The sequence below is a fragment of the Astyanax mexicanus genome, chromosome 7 (genome assembly GCF_023375975.1).
Source record: "Astyanax mexicanus isolate ESR-SI-001 chromosome 7, AstMex3_surface, whole genome shotgun sequence".
Lineage (NCBI taxonomy): Eukaryota > Metazoa > Chordata > Actinopteri > Characiformes > Acestrorhamphidae > Astyanax > Astyanax mexicanus.
In genome coordinates, this window is record NC_064414.1 from 54893515 (window position 1) to 54912097 (window position 18583).

An 18583-nucleotide genomic window follows, 5' to 3' on the forward strand; every position below is an offset into this window, starting at 1 on the left:
ACAAATTTGTAACAAACAAATAAACATTTAGTTACATTTAATTAATAAAAAAATAAAAGTGAAATCTCAAACTAGACCATGCACTCTTGGAAAAAAACATATATAAATGAAAATTAATTATTTTCTTACATGTACCAACTGTAAACTGAGATGTGGTCTCAATTACAGTCTATAATAATACAAGCGCATAATAATAAAAATAATAATAATAATAATAACAGATTATATATACAGTATTTGTGCTTATATATTTATATAAATATTTTTTTGGAAACACTGACTGTAATCTTCATATATTTTCTGATTATTTATCATCCCACAGAGCTGAAGCTAGAACCTGTATGTTTTTCATGTCAATCTTTATGAGCACTACATTTATGCAGGGATAAGTATAATATTATTATTTTTAATTTACAGTACAAAAGTCAAAACATCAAAAGTTTGGACAAATCCCCTCTTATTTAGTATGTTTTTTATATATATTTTTTTTTCTTAGGGCTAAACAGTATTGGAAAAAATGAAATTGCAATGTGTCAATAAATATTTATTGTGACAATAAAAATAATAAAAATAAGTAAATGAGCCAACATGTCATGATATTAATAGATTTCAATATTGCATTTTTTTATATATTAAAGATTGGAATAAAACATTTTACTGGGCAGATATAAGCTGATGCCATTAAAAATGTGAATTTGCATCAATATGCAAAAAAGTTTGAAAAATGTGTAAAAATACATGTTTTAACATGTTTGTACTGTTAACGATGCAAAAATTATATATTCGTCGGCCGTAATATATAAACTATGGATTCATTTTAAAGATACCTGTTAAAAACGTTATACAGCAACAGTAAAAAGTTACGTTTTTTCTCATTCAGGCTATAATTTCTAATCTAATCTAAAATCTAATTTATTTTCTATATTATAGATTAATATTAATAAGATTAAATAATTAAGGGACACATGAAATTCTGTAGTAAACAGTACAAAAGTGTTATTTCTCCACATTAATCCCCTGATCTAACCCTGATGAACTGAGATGGTGATTTGAGGTGATTTAATTGGGATGAGCTGGAGCTTCACAGCCTGAAGGAAAAGCAGCAGCTATTGTTCAGCACCTCCAGGAACTCCTTCCTTCAAGATGCTGAGAAAACTATTCAGGTGACTCTCCCTCATGAAGACACTGAGATTAAAATCTCACCAAGAGTCTGCAGATCTGTCCTCAAAGATAAACGTACTACTTAGAAGAATCTAAAGTGGAAAACATATTCTGTTTTTTTATTTAAAATAGTTCTGCATGTATTCCTGTATAGTTTTAATATAGACTTCAATATTAAATTTATAATTTAAAAAAATCCTAAAGAGAAAGAAAACACACTGAATGAGAGAGATCATGTGTATCCAAACTTTTAGCTTTGGTGCAGATTCTTGGCTGATTCTCTCATTCAGCTTTATAAGGTAGGACCTTGAATGGTTCTCAAAAGTATTTTTTCTTTACTACATAATTCCATATGTGTACCCTCACAGTTGTGATATGTTTAATATTAATCTACAATGTAGAAAAAAAAAAAAAAGAAAAACACTGAATGGCTAGGGGTGTCCAAACTTTTGACTGTGTTTCCGCACAGCTTCATAGTTTCTCTCCATCAGATTTATAATAATGCACAAATAAATCCCATCTGCCTGAAAACTCATATTAGGTGTCTAAACACATAGGCACAGTACTGTACACATACTAATAGAAATGGCTCAATATAACATGAAATAAAACCTTTTTACACTTTTGACTTACATTATACAGCTCTGGAAAAAAACGAAGAGACCATTTCAGTTTTCAAATTCCAAATAAAAATATTTTAGTCATTTAGAGCATTTATTTAGAGCAAAAAATGAGAAATGGCTGAAATAACAAAAAAAAAGATGCAGAGCTTTCAGACCTCAAATAATGCAAAGAAAACTAGTTCATATTCATAAAGAGATCTTAAGAGTTCAGAAATCAATATTTGGTGGAATAACCCTGGTTGGTTTTTAATCACAGTTTTTTTTTTCATGCATCTTGGCATCATGTTCTCCTCCACCAGTCTTACACACTGCTTTTATGCTGCTTTACTCCTGGTGCAAAAATTCAAGCAGTTCAGTTTGGTGGTTTGATGGCTTGTGATCATCCATCTTCCTCTTGATTATATTCCAGAGGTTTTCAATTTGGTAAAAAACAAAAAAACAAAAAAAAAAACATGATCTCTTCTTTTTTTTCAAGAGCTGTATTATATGCTGCATATTTTATATGCTATTTTTTTTGTAATAAATAAGCTGAATAATACAGGTTGTAGCTTTAATTATTCTATGTATTGGGTCACTGTGGGTTTAAAGAGCAGTTATTACAGTCAGTTTCAGATTTCTATCATTAGTTTTTTTTACACAGTAAATTTGCCATTTCTAAATAAACTAAAAAATCTTTTAGTGTGAATTAAAAACTTTGAGTGTGGATCCTAAACAGGTCTAGTCTATATTGTCCAGCGATGCATTTGACCATTTTTGACATTAATTTTAATTTAAGATTATTTTTCACCCACACTCATATGATCATCATTTTTTTATAATTATTACGACGATAATGATTATTTTTTAATTTCCTCGTCTTAGCTTTTGATAGACAAAAGGGAGTATTGCAGCCAAGACTGCCTTGTACAAAACATTTGCACTGAAATGCCTGGTCTCTGGTTGCTGTAAAGTCCATCCAAGAAGGATGCTCTGTTTATATTGTAAACTATTTCATATGAAATAAAATGACAAGTCCATGAAATGTCTTCCCTTAACATTATGGATTTTAGAACAGCGTCAGACAACATTGTTTCTGAATGGTGACAGTGTACAGTGTCATGCTGTTATAAAGAAGTTGATCTGCCATGCTTAGTATAATAACTTCAAAAAGAAAAGCGAAAGATACGAGGGATCTTTTGTAATGTCTATAATATTTGAAAAAAAGTCCCTATTTGTGTAGTACTGGTGTTTAATTGTTGTTGTAGTGTATGTGATATACCCAGTTGGGAGATTGTGTTACTTTTTAAGACAATAAAATAACATGTTTGGTTATATGTTTTAAACGTGGAGTTTTATTCAGAACTTTTTACTTATAAACAGGACCAGTCAAAAGTTTGGACACACCTTAAATGCTGTGTTTTTTTATTATTTTAAAATTGTAGAAATGCAGATTAATACTAAATTCATCCAAGTTATGAAGAATTCAGAATATGTTTTGTATTTGACATTATTATATGTAGGAAATGGTGGATCAGTACCTACCTAAAGTCTCCCAAAGAAGGATAACAGGAGACTACAGGGTCGTGGGTATCCAAGGTTCTCAAGGAGGCTCCGCCCACCTCAGAATTTACAGGACTTCTTTCTGCTGTAACATTAGCCTTGGTACCAGATACCACAGAACACCTTCAAAGGTCTCGTGGAGCCCATGCTTTGAAGGATCTGAACTGTTTCTGTTAAATAAGCACGACACTGACAATATTAGGCAGGTGGTTTTAATGTTATGGCTAATTAAATTTTTTTTTATTAGTTCATGGTGAATCCAACTTAAAATATGCACAAAAATCTATATTTCAGCAAGTTAGTTTAACACGAATATGCAGCACTGAAAAATAGTGCAATGCTTTAATATTGCTGCTGTACAAAATATAGTTTTTGCTGTACAAAAAAATTAGAACGCTGCTGTTGTTTATTAGTCCAGTTGCTGCAGTGCTGCTTTTTTGTTTTATCTTTATTTTATCAATGACTTTATTACTGCAGTTTTTTACATGTCAGATTAACTCTAATTCTCCTCTTCTCTGCTTAAACTAAGACTCAGTCCTTAATCATGATAATAATCTGAGCTAAAGGCTAAAGCTAAAGCTGTTTCCATGTGGGTCAGCCAGACGTCTTCCTGTAGCAGTTTCCGAGAATCTTTATTTGAAGGTGTAGGAAACAGTACTCACCGCTCTCTGGCTTCATCTGTAATTTTTTTAAAGAAAAGAAAGACTTCTACTTTTTATAGTTACAGAGTTCTCTGTGTTTCTGTGTCTTTTTCTAGTTATTATGATAAAAGTGTGAATGTGCCGTGTGCAAGTGTGTAAATGCTGCACCACTGCTTAACTACAGACAATGACAATTTTTTAAATCCATTTCTACAGCTGTAAGATGTTAACCAATGAATAAACAGATTATTTTTACTAATATATACATATACTAAAATTACTTTTTTGCCATTTTTAGTTCATTTCTTTCCTGGAGTTTGCTGCTTAATTTTGTACCATTTCCAGCTATTGACTAGATCTGAAGAGCTTAAATGACAAAAATAAAGGGAACAAATGAGGGTTTTCTAAAACTTTTGACAATAATTCACAGTGAAACACTTACAGATTAGATAACACCAGCTAAATACGTAAGTTTTACTCACTGCTACACTATATAGTGTTCTATATTCTAGGGTTTCAGTCACATACTGTATACGGGACCAAATATCTGACTTTGCCATTCAGCATTAATATCAATAATAAAAAATGGTGTTCATAGATATCTTGAATGATCATTCTGACCTCAGAAAGCATCAGATTTACATTGATTTAGTTAACATTAGCAGGGGTTTTCTGGTGAGTTCTACTAATTGATATATGCAATTTAGCAGCAGCTAAGTGTTTAATGTTTTTATGTGATAATTCTGTTTTCACTCACAAGACAACACAAATCAACAGAACTATTTTTCAGAATTTATTCTGGTCTGTTTTCATACCTAAGGCACACTGGATTATAAGGAGCATTTTAAGCGACAATAATAAGGAATAAGGGTGTCGCCATGTTGTTTATCTACACAGATTTCTCTCCTGAAAACTATTTTAGCTACCCTAAGTGTTCTCATATCACAAGGCGCTATCAGCTGGCGGTTTGCCCCATGTAGCTTGTTTTACCACGTTAAACACACAGACTACAGTCCGATATACTCACCTCTGAATGGCGAAAGAGCCAGCGCTGCGGTTAGCGGCTAATGCTAATACTGCTCCAGCCTGGAGAAAACCCCTGTATAACTCTGTACTTCATTGGAGTGGCTTTGCTGCTCCTTTATACCTTAATTCATACATAAAAAGCACCAGATTATAAAAGGCAAAATTAAAGGACATTAATTCAGAAAAATAAATGTACCTTGATACTTAGCTATCTAACACATTAGTGCCCTTTCCAGCAGTAGAAAAATTACGCATAGCAAAAATAGCATAACAGCGTTTGCTTGTCACATTGGTATTTACTTAGCGTAACTACCCAGTAAACAAATTAGCACCCATTTCACCAGTAGTAAATTTACAAATAGCACACTGCATTAAAAAAAAAAACAGTTAGCCATATGAACATTAAGCTATTTGACATAGCTAGCTAGTAGTGTTGTAGTCAAGACCGCTAGAGCCGAGTTTGAGTCAAGACCAAGACTTTTAGTAATCGAGTCTGAGTCAAAACCAAGACCAAGACCGGGACCAGATTAAGATTTAAAAATAAAAATTCATATTCATATTCCATTAATTTCCATCCTAAAATATAAAAAAACAATCATTTGCCCTAAAACAGCTCTTATCTAAGGTTAGCTAGCTCATTATTAATGGTAGTTCTCTCCCCAGTAGCATTAGTATTTAAGCTAGACTATTGCTAAGGTTAGCTAGCTCATCACTAAGCTTAGCTAGCTTGTCACTTAGGTTAGCTAGCTAGTTGCTAATTTTAGTTTGCTCCCTGATAAAAGTAGTATTTTAGCTAGCTCATTGGTAAGCTTAGCTAGCTCGTTGCTAACTTTAGCTATCTCCTCGATAACATTGGTATTTTAGCTAGTTCATCGGTAAGGTTAGCTAGCTCGTCCCTAAGGTTAGCTAGCTCGTCCCTAAGGTTAGCTAGCTTGTCACTAAGGTTAGCTAGCTCGTTGTTAACTTTAGTTACCTTCCTGATAACATTGGTATTTTAGCTAGCTCATCGGTAAGGTTAGCTAGCTCGTTGTTAACTTTAGTTACCTTCCTGATAACATTGGTATTTTAGCTAGCTCATCTGTAAGGTTAGCTAGCTCATTGCTAAGGTTAGCTAGCTTGTCACAAAGGTTAGCTAGTTTGTTGCTAACTTTAGTTACCTTCCTGATAACATTAGTATTTTAGCTAGCTCATCTGTAAGCTTAGCTAGCTCATTGCTAACTTTAGTTATCTCCTCGATAACATTGGTATTTTAGCTAGTTCAACGGTAAGCTAGCTCGTTGCTAAGGTTAGCTCGCTTGTCACTAAGGTTAGCTAGCTCATTGCTAACTTCAGTTTTCTCCCTGATAACATTAGTATTTTAGCTAGCTTATCTGTAAGCTTAGCTAGCTCGTTGCTAACTTTAGTTATTTCCTTGATAACCCTGATTTCCCTGAGTTATCTTAGTTATCTCCCTGATAACATTAGTATTTTAGCTAGCTCTTCGCCAAGCTAAGCTAGCTCGTCAATAATGTTAGCTAGCTTGTTGCTAACTTTAGTTCACTTCCAGATAACATTTATAGTAATAGTATTTTAACTAGCTCGCCGCTAAGGTTACCTTAGATTTGTGGTTAGCTCATTGATACGGTTAGCTAGCTCTCTGCTAGCTTCAGTTAACTTCCCGGTAACATTAGTGTGTAATTTAGCTCGTTGCTAAGACTATCTAGCTCGTCACTAACCTTAGTTATCTCACTAGTATCTCCAGTGTTTAGCATTTATTTACAGGTTTAGGAGAATGCCCACAGCCACAGAAACATGAGAGCATTTGGGATTAAAAACTGAAATCGGAAAAAGTACGGAAGTTTTATGCTGGTAGATAAACTATACTAAGCTAACCTTCTTAAAGGGATTCTAGCTATTTAACCAAAGAGAGCAAAGCACACATACCCATAACACAAGATAGTAAAGATTAAAAATTGTTATCCTGGTGAAAGTTAAAATAGATAAGGTTTCTACAGGTGGAAGAAGTATCTGGCTAAAAAAAGCAAAAGCTAAAAAAATTACCTGTATATTTCAGCTTTTAGTGCTACTGTCAGCTGATGCTGGAGGTACAGCTGGTTTTAAAGTTTTATAACTGGAGTTTAAAAGCTTTAAAAATGACTGTATATTTCTGAAACATTTAAAAATTGATCTGTGTTGAGAAAATGACAACACTGTTCTGTGCCAATCATTTGGGTGCCCCTCAATTTCCAAAATAACGTTATGGAGCTCTAATAGAATTTTTGGCACCACCTTAAAATAAGGCTCTTTTATAAAGAGTTTATAAATAGCTTTAAAGGAGTGGTTATTATTTAAGTTGTAAATAACTTAGAAACATTAATAAGCACTTAGTAATATAGAAAGTCAGTTTAGTTATTTAATATTTAATATGGAAAATACAAAACAAGATAAGAATCTAGTAAGATCTGAGGTTTAACAGTATAAAGGAATGTGGAATCACTATTTGGTACGCAACAAGCCACTGTTTCCCTTTCTATGTATGTGTTGTAACTGCTTATAAATGGTTTACGACATAATTAATAACTATTAATAAACTTTTAAGCTATTTCTGAACACTTTATAAAATAGCTTTATTTTAAAGTGGTACCGAAATTTCGATGATTAATAAAATACTTGGTTTTACTGCCACCTGCAGGCAGAACATTAAAACACCAATTTCACTGCACTGGCCACTTTAACAGAAACACCTAAATATGTGTGTTTTTCCACACCCTGTTTGCAGTGGGACAGTAAACACACAAACTATACACATATATATTAACAGAAATAAATAAAGAAATAGATGCAAAATCATTTAATTCGTTTTATTTCCTTAATTTGATTTATTTATTTTGTATTGCATTATTTTATTTTCCATTTAATTAGTTTAAAATGTATTTATTTGGACTCACTTGTTACTTATATTATTTTTTAGGATTTTCTTTTTATAATTTACTATTATTCATTTATGCTACACACACACAAACACACACACACACACACACACACACAGACACACTCTAATTTATTCTTACCAATACTGTTTACCCTTTTTAGAATGGACTTATTTGCTTCGTTCTATATTTTTGTTAATGTATTCTATTAAATTGTTTTTTTTGTATTATTATTTATAATATTATTATTTTATATAATTCAATCCTTATTTCTTCTGTGCTACATATTTAATAAAGGTCACCCTTAACGTACTCCCTTTTTTAAATAAAGGTTAACTGATAAATAAAATATATATATATATGGCCAAGATTAAGTGGGTTAAAAGTTCTGAATAGTGATTTTTTTTTATTGTCATTTTTGATTCATTGCCCAAACCTAGTCTGAAACTGTTGTTTTATGGTATAACTGAAGAAAAAATACTTAATATTTGATCAGTATTGCCTGGAACTCAAAAATTCCAATATTTTTGGAAAAGAAAAAGTACATGTAATATTTAATATCTGTGTGAAGCCATATCCAAAGGTCGCTTTATAATATATATTTTTTTTTTATTTCTATACTGTGAACCACTTCTTTGTGTTACAAGTGACATCCATCTGAGAAAATAAATAAATGAATGAAAATAATGAAATAAAGCCTGTTAGAAACAGGTTTATTTAAATACGCAAAACTTTCAAAAGAAGGGGAAAAAAGGGTCAATTTAACAAAAACATTACACCAGACACTTTAAACAAAACAGAAATCATTCTCTCACTGGAAGACGTTTGGAAAATTAAGTTCCCATACTCGACACATGAAATGAGATAAAAATAGAAAATAAAGAAATGTGGTTATAACGATCGAACCCTGTGCATTCTGATCACGTGTCCGTTACACTCGGCCGTGTCCGGTGACTCCTCGCAACACAACATACGATAAAAATGAAAAAATAAAGTTTGAAAAATATCTTTACCAATATCTTACAAATATTGATGGCAGTATTGTGAACTCCAGTCTTTTCAAGGTCCGTGAAGCAGCGTTGGCGGCGGCGGCGGCGTTCACCCTGAAGCGCGAGGGTTTCCGTTTAGTTTTAGCGAGAAACAGCACCGTGTGATCACGTCTGGGCTAAGTGCATCAGGAGAAACGTCTTCTAAACGCTGCGCTGGTCCACCGTCCTGCACAGAGCCCTGTCTAATACAGCCTGGATTACACAAATACACACTGGATCTGTCAGAGCTTTCACTTTGTTTTTGCACACAGATTCACTCTGGTTTGGCCTATCTACTTAAATTGAGGTCAGGCTCCACCCACACATAAATTCATGTTTAGCAGCAACTGCCAACTGTTGAACAACCTGGCTAAAATGAATGACTTAGAAATTTCTCAGCGTTTAATAAATATTTGTAAACTGTAGTTTTGTCATTTCTTTTTCTTTGAAAAGCAAGACAAAAATACAATTCATGTCACAGTAAAAAAAAAAAAAAAAAGAGGCAAATTTAACAAAAAACTGCTGTTTAGTCACACTTTCTATTAATGTAATCTCTACTAAACTCTATAAACATACTCATAACACATTATAATGCATTCATAAGGCATTATATACATGATTATGTTTCTATTTTAAAATGTTTTAACACATTACAAACATTCTTATTAAGCATTATAAATTGAGATTATACTGTATCATAAGCTGTGCTTGTAACATGTTACACATCTATGATACATTATCATTTATCAGTCACTATTAATACTGTATATTCTCATGATGGACTAATCTGTCACTTAAGAGTGTACAAGGACACATTATAATACATTATAAATTAACATAAGCTATTATAATATTTAACATAAGTACAATTCATAAGTGGTTATAAACAGGCAGCTTTGTTGAGGTTCTTGGTTTTAAGATGAATAACATTATGATCACAATTAATAATGCATAATAAACATAGCTAAAAAAAAATCTTAAGCATTTTTTGAAATATTTATAGCCATGTTTATAGTACCTTATGAATGCATTATAATGCGTTATACGTATGTTTTGTAGGGTTTAATAGATACGACATTCATAGAAATTGTTACCGTATATATTTTGTTGTATAATTAAGCTAAAATTAACTTTGATCAGCATGTTGTCAAAAAAGGGATGCACTGGACATTTGGCTAACTAAATTATTCGGCCAAAGATGGTTAAAAAAAAAAAGCATTTTTAAAGTTTTTAAGAAAAGAAAAGACAGAATATTTTATTCTTAAAAATGATGCTCTCTTGGACAAAAATAATTTATGCATTGGTGGAAAAAATGAGCCAAATATTATTTTTCTTTCTAATTTTTGGCAAAAATGTACATTTTGGTTCATTTGTACTGTAACAAACAGCACAGTCTAACTCAGTAACATAAAACTAAACACTAAAATAAGAATCAAATAAACTCAGGCTTAAACTCTACATGCTGATTGGCCATAGCGTTTGTTCTGTAAGACTTAGTGGGCGGAGCCTGGAAAGGCCAACTCTGGACCCTTTTTCAGCAGCCGTGTTTACACTGTGTTGGAGGGAGGATACAGGCACAGCAGAGCATTAATAATAAAGTGTGCAAATACACAAAAAGGCACTGAAGCCTTCCTAAAACTCTGTAAACTGTACGGTCTTATGCAAAAGTTTGGGCATCCCTGAGTAAGCAAGGAAATCCAAACTAAAAGAAATTAAGAACATGCATTTTTCTGCATATTTCCAACAGAATTTCTCTTTATTTACTGAATGTAACAGACTGCAAAACTAAATCATAACATGTTCAGTGTTAAACACTGTTTCTATAATTCCTTTAAACTGGTAAAGAACCTTTAAACCAAACCACAGGTCTTTAAACTAGGGATAAATCACAATACTGACATTATTCGTCTTTTTAAAGAAAACCTTTTTTTTTAGCTGAATAATAATGAATAGTCACTGAATATTCAGTGCATCACTGCTTTAAATCATTAATAAAAGGTGCTATGAAATCGCTCAATCAATCATTGGTTTTAATTTTTAATCTGAATATGAATTTGAGGGAGTTTTCACACCAGAACTGTATGTTTAGTGCGGTTTGTTTGCAGGTGCGGAGCAAAACAACTGGACAAAAATGGTTTGGTTTGTGGTGAAAACATGATCTGGCCTTGATCCCACCTGACTACCAAATATACTTTTTTTATTTGAGCTAGATGGCTGTTCAGGTGCAGTTTAATCTGATTTATTACCCAGATAATAATCACTACAGCTATGAACAAATGCCGTCACTGCTGCTCCCAGTTTTCACACTGAATGCCGCATGTGCGTTTAACACCAGCACATCACACTGAAAACACTGTGCTGTGGTGAATTCTCAGCGTTCAGTGTTAAAGCAGCGTCACACTGCACAATTGTACATGCTGATCTGGAACACAGAACTTTTTTTTTCTGTATTTACTTAGTTTTGCTCCCATGCCAGACAGCTCTGACCAATTAGAGGTAACTCTTATGTTCACATGGTTTGTTGGGGCGCATTTTGGTGCGTTAAAATTTTTTGTGCCTGTGTGAAAACAAACCAAACCAAAGGGAAAACTCTGCTTAATATATTCAAAGCTTTAAACACAATTTCACGAGGGTGTACAAACTTTTGCAGAACACTGTACGTGCTAATGGCTCTACATGGGTTTAAAACTAAACTGAAACTGCTGAGTGAAACAAAGTGAAAGCATGAAAAGATCCAGGATGGTTTTGAACTAAGGCTGCACAATATGATTCTGACGATACTGACCGTCTACGATACTGACCGGTTAGCTGAATTAAGACTTAGGATATTTATTATTGTGATAAATTATACAACTGTCTGCTTTTCTGAGTATACTGAGTATAGAACGTTTAAAAAACTGCATGCACCATTAGAGAGAGCAGCATCACACCTGGATAACTGGCCTTAGTGCACCACGTGAAACACTGAATAATTCATGAGGTATCACAATATTCTTACCATACTGCCCAGCCATAACAGAACTGATCATACAATTCAACAAACAAAGCACCAGATAAATCTGCTCTCCTGAGATTATTACAGTACTATTAATCCAGATGCTCAGAGCACTGCATATGATGATGTTTAGCAAGTGATTTATTTTTTATAATGATAATGCTTTAAACTGCTTTAAATTGTCATTGCATGTATATTATCATATCAGCAGAACAATAGGTCTTAAATGGTTTTAAATGTGAAAATGTGAACATAATTTATCACAATTCTGGGGAAATCTCATCTAAATAGACTGAATGGAATTAGATGGATCAGTTCAGATCGTATACATTTTTGATGATGCGTTTTTGCATTCAAATTGAAAATATTAGTATCAGCTATCAGTATCGGCCCACAGATTGCATATCGGTCCAGCCCTGATCGTTCGCTCTACATTGTGCAGCCCTAGACGGTTCCAGGCTAATTCTTATAGGCCTAATATCTCAGAGGCGTCGAGGCACTACCTGGACCTCCGGTCCTTCTTGGGCCGCTCTGTGCTTTTGTCCATGGTCTTTTCGTTGTCCCCCCTGCACTTGGGACAGTACCACCGGCCCTTGGGCTTGTAGGTGAGTCCGACGCAGGAGAAGTGGAACCACTCAATGGGGCACTGCTCGTTATCGCAGCCGATCATCTCGCCGTAGGAAACTTGCTCGCACAGGCAGTACGTGGGCTCGTTGGGGTCGATGGTGAACTCCACCGGTGACGCCTCACGCTCCTGCTTGGCTTTGGACCGCTTCTTCTTCTTGGCCGATTTGGACTTCTTCTCGCGGGGCTGCTGGGTGGGTTCGTCACACAAGTCCTCCAGCGTGCCGTTGGCCCCGAGGCAGGAGTCGCGGCTCTCGCTGTTCCGGTGTCGCCGCGGCCGGCGAGACGACACTCGCTCCGAGACCACGTTGGCGGAGCTGCTGCTGGTCTCGTGCCGGACCTTCTCAGCCGAACGTTCGGTCTCTCCCGGCTCCAGGAAGCAGGGCGAGTGGGCCTCCATCTGCCGAGAACGGTTCTCCACCAGCTCCATCATCTGAGTGACCACATGGATCTTCTCGTCGCCCAGCTCCTGACTGCTGATCAGCGCCCGCTGGAGCTGCATCTGCAGACGCTTCCTCTGAGCTCCATCAGACTCCTTCTTGTACTTTTCATACACTTCGTCCACCTCCTTCAGGATTTCTGATGGAGAAAACACAAGAGGTATGTATTGTGATTATTTTCTTGTTGAATCTACAATACGATTTTTTTAAAGTATAACTTTGCAGTTCATTACAGAGTATATAAAATCCTGTTTAACGGGACCCTGTGCAGCAAAAAGGGAATAAAAAAATAATTGTACTATACATAAGAGTGTTTAATAGCAGAACTGCACTGCCTTTACAATCACCAAAGCTCAGAGCTCAGCACCATCACCACAGCTCAGAGCTCAGCACCATCACCGCAGCTCAGAGCTCAGCACCATCACCACAGCTCAGAGCTCAGTACTATCACCGCAGCTCAGAACTCACTACTTTCACCACAGCTTAAAACTCACTACTATCACCACAGCTCAGAACTCAGTACTATCACCACAGCTCAGAGCTCAGCACCATCACCACAGCTCAGAGCTCAGCACCATCACCACAGCTCAGAACTCACTACTATCACCACAGCTCAGAACTCACTACTATCACCACAGCTCAGAACTCAGTACTTTCACCACAGCTTAGAGCTCAGCACCATCACCACAGCACAGAGCTCAGTACTATCACCAGAGCTCACTATTAACTCAACAGATCAGGTTAGTAGTGAAACAGAGGTATTTTATGTTGTAGTCGTCTTTACAGTGTAAAGCTGCAGTGAGAGTATTGATAGCTGAGTCTAATAAAAGACTCAGAGTAGAGGAAGTGAGACTCAGGGCCAAGATGGCTGACTGTGAGAGGGCAGAATGAGGGCTGTATGAGAGGAAACAGCGGGGGGAGGAGATTAAAATACTCTATAAAACACAGAATAAAGCGGGAAAATGTAAAATACTGAATCAGACAGACTAGTTAACAGATAAAGGGTCTGAATATAAGTTACACAGAAGGAAGCGGGGCATGGGGAAACAGCAGCAGCTGCTGCAGGGTGTAACGTTAGCTCGGCTAGTTGTGGTGTTTTAAAAGCTGAATTCTCGCTTATTTTAATCCCCTACACGGATAAACTCGGAATAAACGCGTTTTTAAAGCGTTAAAAGACTCCAAACCTTGATATTTGGTGTCGATCTCGCGCAGCAGCGAGACGTTTCTCTGGATATCCAGCGGGAGAGACTCCACACACTCCAGATAATCCTCCACGTAGCTCAGCAGCTGCGACCGCTCCGCGCCGCCGTAGTGCCCCAACATCCTGCTGCCGCTCCGCGCGCTGCGGTACCGGGGGAGAGCGCGGCGCGGGTCCGGGCTCGAGTTCGGGCTCGGTTCTGATCTAAAGCGGGGAAATTCACTCTCCGGCTGCCATCAACTCCCTTACAACAAAAACTCACCGCACCGCGCATGCGCAGCCCCAGCCATTCAAAGTAAAAGCAGGCAGCAAATGGCGCGCCCGCCTTCATCGATTTTACACACCCGTTTTCAGGGAAGCCCCGCCTCCCCAGCGCCGTGATTGGACAGTAATCCCAGTTGCTCGTACACTTGCGTAAGGGGATTGGTTAGAAGTGTCCCAAGTCCTACGCTGCGATTGGCTAGTAGCTTTACTAGCTTTAGATTGTGCCCTTGGATTGGCTATTTCAGACATGATTAAACATTTTGTTTGTCCCTATACATTATTTAGAATAATACAATGGAATATATAATCATATATTTTTATTATATAAAGAAGGGGAACAAAAGTGATAACCGGTATATTAGAAATATTTTTGCCCAAATGTAGTCTTGCAGGTCTTGCAAAATATATGAAAACATAAATTGGAATTTGTTTGGACTTTGCCTTCTTATAAATTCATCATAATACTAATAATAAGAGATGTCATTTTCAATTTTTATAATCATTGTTATTAACATAATTATTTTTAACACAAATATGAAGTACATAAAACTCAGCCTAAAACAGTCAAAATACAATACATGCCCCCACCATAAATAACTTAATGTTATATAAACTTTTCATCTCATGCTTCAATCTTATGTTGATATAATAAAAATAATGGTATTACTTAAACAACCGAACAGCCGTTTATGGGTAGTGACTACAGAATGAAAATGCTGTTTCAGAGTAATTTAGAATATTTATGTTTATTTGTTTATTGTACTAGTTTACAAGACAGTTTACTAAACATTTTCCTACTTCTTTTTTCCTTTGTTTGTTTGATTTTTTTAAACTATTTTTTAAATTTATTATTATTATTATTATTATTATTATTATTATTATTATTATTCAGTGGCTGTACGTGTTTCAATTATATCTATTATAGAGCTTCAATAGAAGAGAAAAAAATGCCGCGCCCGCCTTGTCTCTCTTTTCTCCACCCGTTTTCCGCGCGGTCCCGCCTCCTCAGCGCTGTGATTGAATGGTAGCTCTACGGTATTGCGCGAATGGATTGGTTGGAAGAATGCCGCGTCCTGCGCTGCGATTGGCTAGTAGCTTGGATTCTGGCCTATAATTGGCCAGTTCCGTTGTCAGCGCAACGGTTGCGTTACTACTGCTGTAAGTTCCTGAAGTTTAGATCAGTAGGGCTGAGTTCCGGTTAAATAACAAAATATACATGTAGTAATGGCAATAATAATGTAATAATGTACTCTAACAAACTATCTCTAACCCCATTTCCTCATTTCCTCCTATTTTCTATAACGTTACTTGCTGTAATTTTTGGGAAAGAGAGTAACGTAATTTCAGTTCTCTGTATGTCCTGTCCTGTACTTACTGTACTAAATGTATTGTTACACAGTGTTTGTAGTCAATTTTTAACAACTATACTGCGACCCAAAAGACATGTTATATATTGATACTGATCATGTAGGCTACTATTGTGTGTTGTATGCCGTCCTAAAAGCAGATTCAAAAAGTAGTGACATAAAATATTAAAAACATTTATTTTAATTAAAGATATTTTTTTCACTACTGTTCGTAATTATACTTATACTTAAGCCCTATCTGGACAGGATTAGTTTTTTTCACATCTGTGAAAAATATTTCACACTTCTACACAGTGATAAAACTCTTGCACCCAATTGCAGCAATTGAAAAAAACAGGAGGACCAGTGAGTTTTTAGGCTTTCTCAGTCACATGACATCACGTTCAGTAGCTCCTCCATTTCCACTCGCTGTTGTGTTTTTAACGTGGATCTCTGTGGAAACGTGCGTCCAAAGTGTAATTACGGTGCGCGGCAGTGGACAAATAGCTATTTTAATTAACACGAGCAGACAAAACTCAGAGAGAAAACAGTAGATAATTCAGCCTATAATTTTTTTAGAGGACGTCTGAGAAAAACACATACATGGTCATTCCGGACGGGAATAAAATCACAGAGGACCACACATTTCAGCAAAAAACAGTAGGTAATTGGGGAGGATTATATTCGGATAAGTTTCTCAGGGGATTGACCAAGTGCGTGTTTTTCTCAGATGTAAAGTTAGTCCTGTTGGCACCACAGGTCTGAGTTTTGTCTCCTCACGTTTAATGAAATAGCTTTTTGCCCACTGCCGTGCAAAATTTCACTTTGGGCGCACGTTTCCACGGAGATCCACATAAACACAACAGCGAGTGGAAATGGAGGAGTGTCATGTCATGTGACCGAGAAAACCTAAAAACACACAGGTCTCTGTTTTTTCAATTATGGTCTGGATGCAAGTGTTTTATCACTGAGTAGAAGTGTGAAATATTTTTCTACTAATACCATCCGGATACGACTTAATCAGTCTGTAATTTTCTCAGAGGATGACTAAGGAAAACACGTACATGGTCGTTCCGGACGGGAGTGAAATCACAGAGGACCCCCTGAGAAACTAACCCCGTCCGGATTTTGGTGCATTAGTTCTTGCCAATTAAGCTTTTTAGAATCTTGAATGTAAAAACATGCCTGAGAATGAGCCCCGTTCTGTTAGATCATTACTACCTGCATTTCTTGGACTGGAACAAAGGCGGACTGCGCGGTCTGCTCGGCCCCTCAGGGGAGCTTCTCAGCAGGGTATCCGCGCTGCAGGCGCGCCGCTGCCGGTTAGACAGAGCATCTCTGCTCGGGGTCCGGGGACTTTCCCCTAAGCGTTCAGGGAGAATCGCAGTTCTCAGCTAGTGGCTTAGATAGCAAGTATTCAGGCATGCGCAGTACATTCGTCGTACGGCGCTGTATATATACACCACAAACCGAAACCGTGTTTGGAAGACGGTGGGTGTAAAAATGTTCAACTTTTTATACTTTACCATAGAACCTCATTTTAAACCAAACCTATGTGTATTTAGGTTTTCAGTAAGGAATATTGCTCAGTATTTGTAATGTAGAATAAAAAACTGTTCTCAAGCGCGTTATGCAAAAACCAGGGCTCCTACGTCTCTAGCTGAAGGAGACTGATTGGCTGTCCGCTCATGCTGAACCCTATCAGCTACTAGACAAAACAAAAATGTTTTTATGTAAAAATGAAATAAACAGAGAACTTTACTCTGTTCGTCTAAGCTTGGTAGATGTATATTTTTTTGATTAAAACACATTTTAATTGTGTTTGCGTGTGTACTGTGTTAATTATTTTTCTTAAATTATTTTAAGTTATATGTAAGTAAGTTAATGTATCTTAAAATCATAGCAATCCCAGCGAAAACAATATTAATAATTTGTTTTACAATTATTATTATTATTATTATTATTATTATTATTATTATTATTATTATTATTATCACAAGTAATATAACGAAAAGGAGAATAATTGTTATAGAAAACATGAAACGAAAAGAAAAAAAGAAGAAATGTGCAATAAAGTGCAAAAACAATATAAATACATGATATTTACTTACTTACTACATAGATTATTATTACAGTTAAATGGTTCTTCACATTAATGGAACTCATTTTGTAGATATTTCTTTATATGACTAAACTTTGTACTTGGCTTAGTTCTTTATATTTTCTGTACACCACAAAAACTGGACCACAGTTGTTACAAAGCAAATAACTCTAGCTATATAAAAGTAGTACAGACCTGATAGAGGAGTAGGAATTCCACTCTGCGATGTTTGAAGAGATTCTGGAGTTTCTTATTAAAACCAGGGTAGATGTCAAATCACTGTATGTGTCATTATTATATTCTGTATATAAACACAGCAGTACATTTTAGCTTTGCCGCGTTCACATGCTGTAATGTAATCGTTGCACAAGAGGACTTTTATTTTGAAGAGCGGCCTTTACCGTTTTATCCTAAACTCGCGCGTTGTTCTGTTGTCCTGAGTTTGGATGGTTGACTCTCTGGCGCCCCCCGGCGGTGTCCAAACTCTTGTGTGTGCAAAAATAAATAAATAAATAAAATAATAATAATAATAATAATAATAATAATAATAATAATAATAAATAATAATAAACTTTATGACATAGCACATTTCATATATTGTAATGTAGCAAAAGATGCTGTTCATAAACAAACACCAGCTAAATTAACAAAACAAACAAAGGAAGCAAGTGTGAGAAAAGTAAACAAT

General features: G+C 35.7%; 1 protein-coding gene across 2 annotated transcripts; it reads right to left on the reverse strand.

Annotated features, from left to right (window-relative positions):
- Positions 1–12045: 12045 nt before the first annotated feature.
- ing2 (inhibitor of growth family, member 2) lies at positions 12046–18246 on the reverse strand. Of its 2 annotated transcripts, none has more exons than XM_022685962.2 (2): positions 18091–18246; positions 12046–13125 (listed from the first exon to the last, which is right to left on the reverse strand). In XM_022685962.2, exon 2 carries the CDS (start codon positions 13046–13048, stop codon positions 12422–12424), a length of 627 nt encoding a protein of 208 aa, XP_022541683.1. In that variant the 5' UTR covers positions 13049–13125; positions 18091–18246; the 3' UTR covers positions 12046–12421. The 2 variants fall into 2 exon arrangements, with proteins under 2 accessions (XP_022541683.1, XP_007240833.1); XM_007240771.4 differs by lacking the exon at positions 18091–18246 and adding an exon at positions 14171–14514.
- Between the last annotated feature and the right edge of the window lie 337 nt (positions 18247–18583).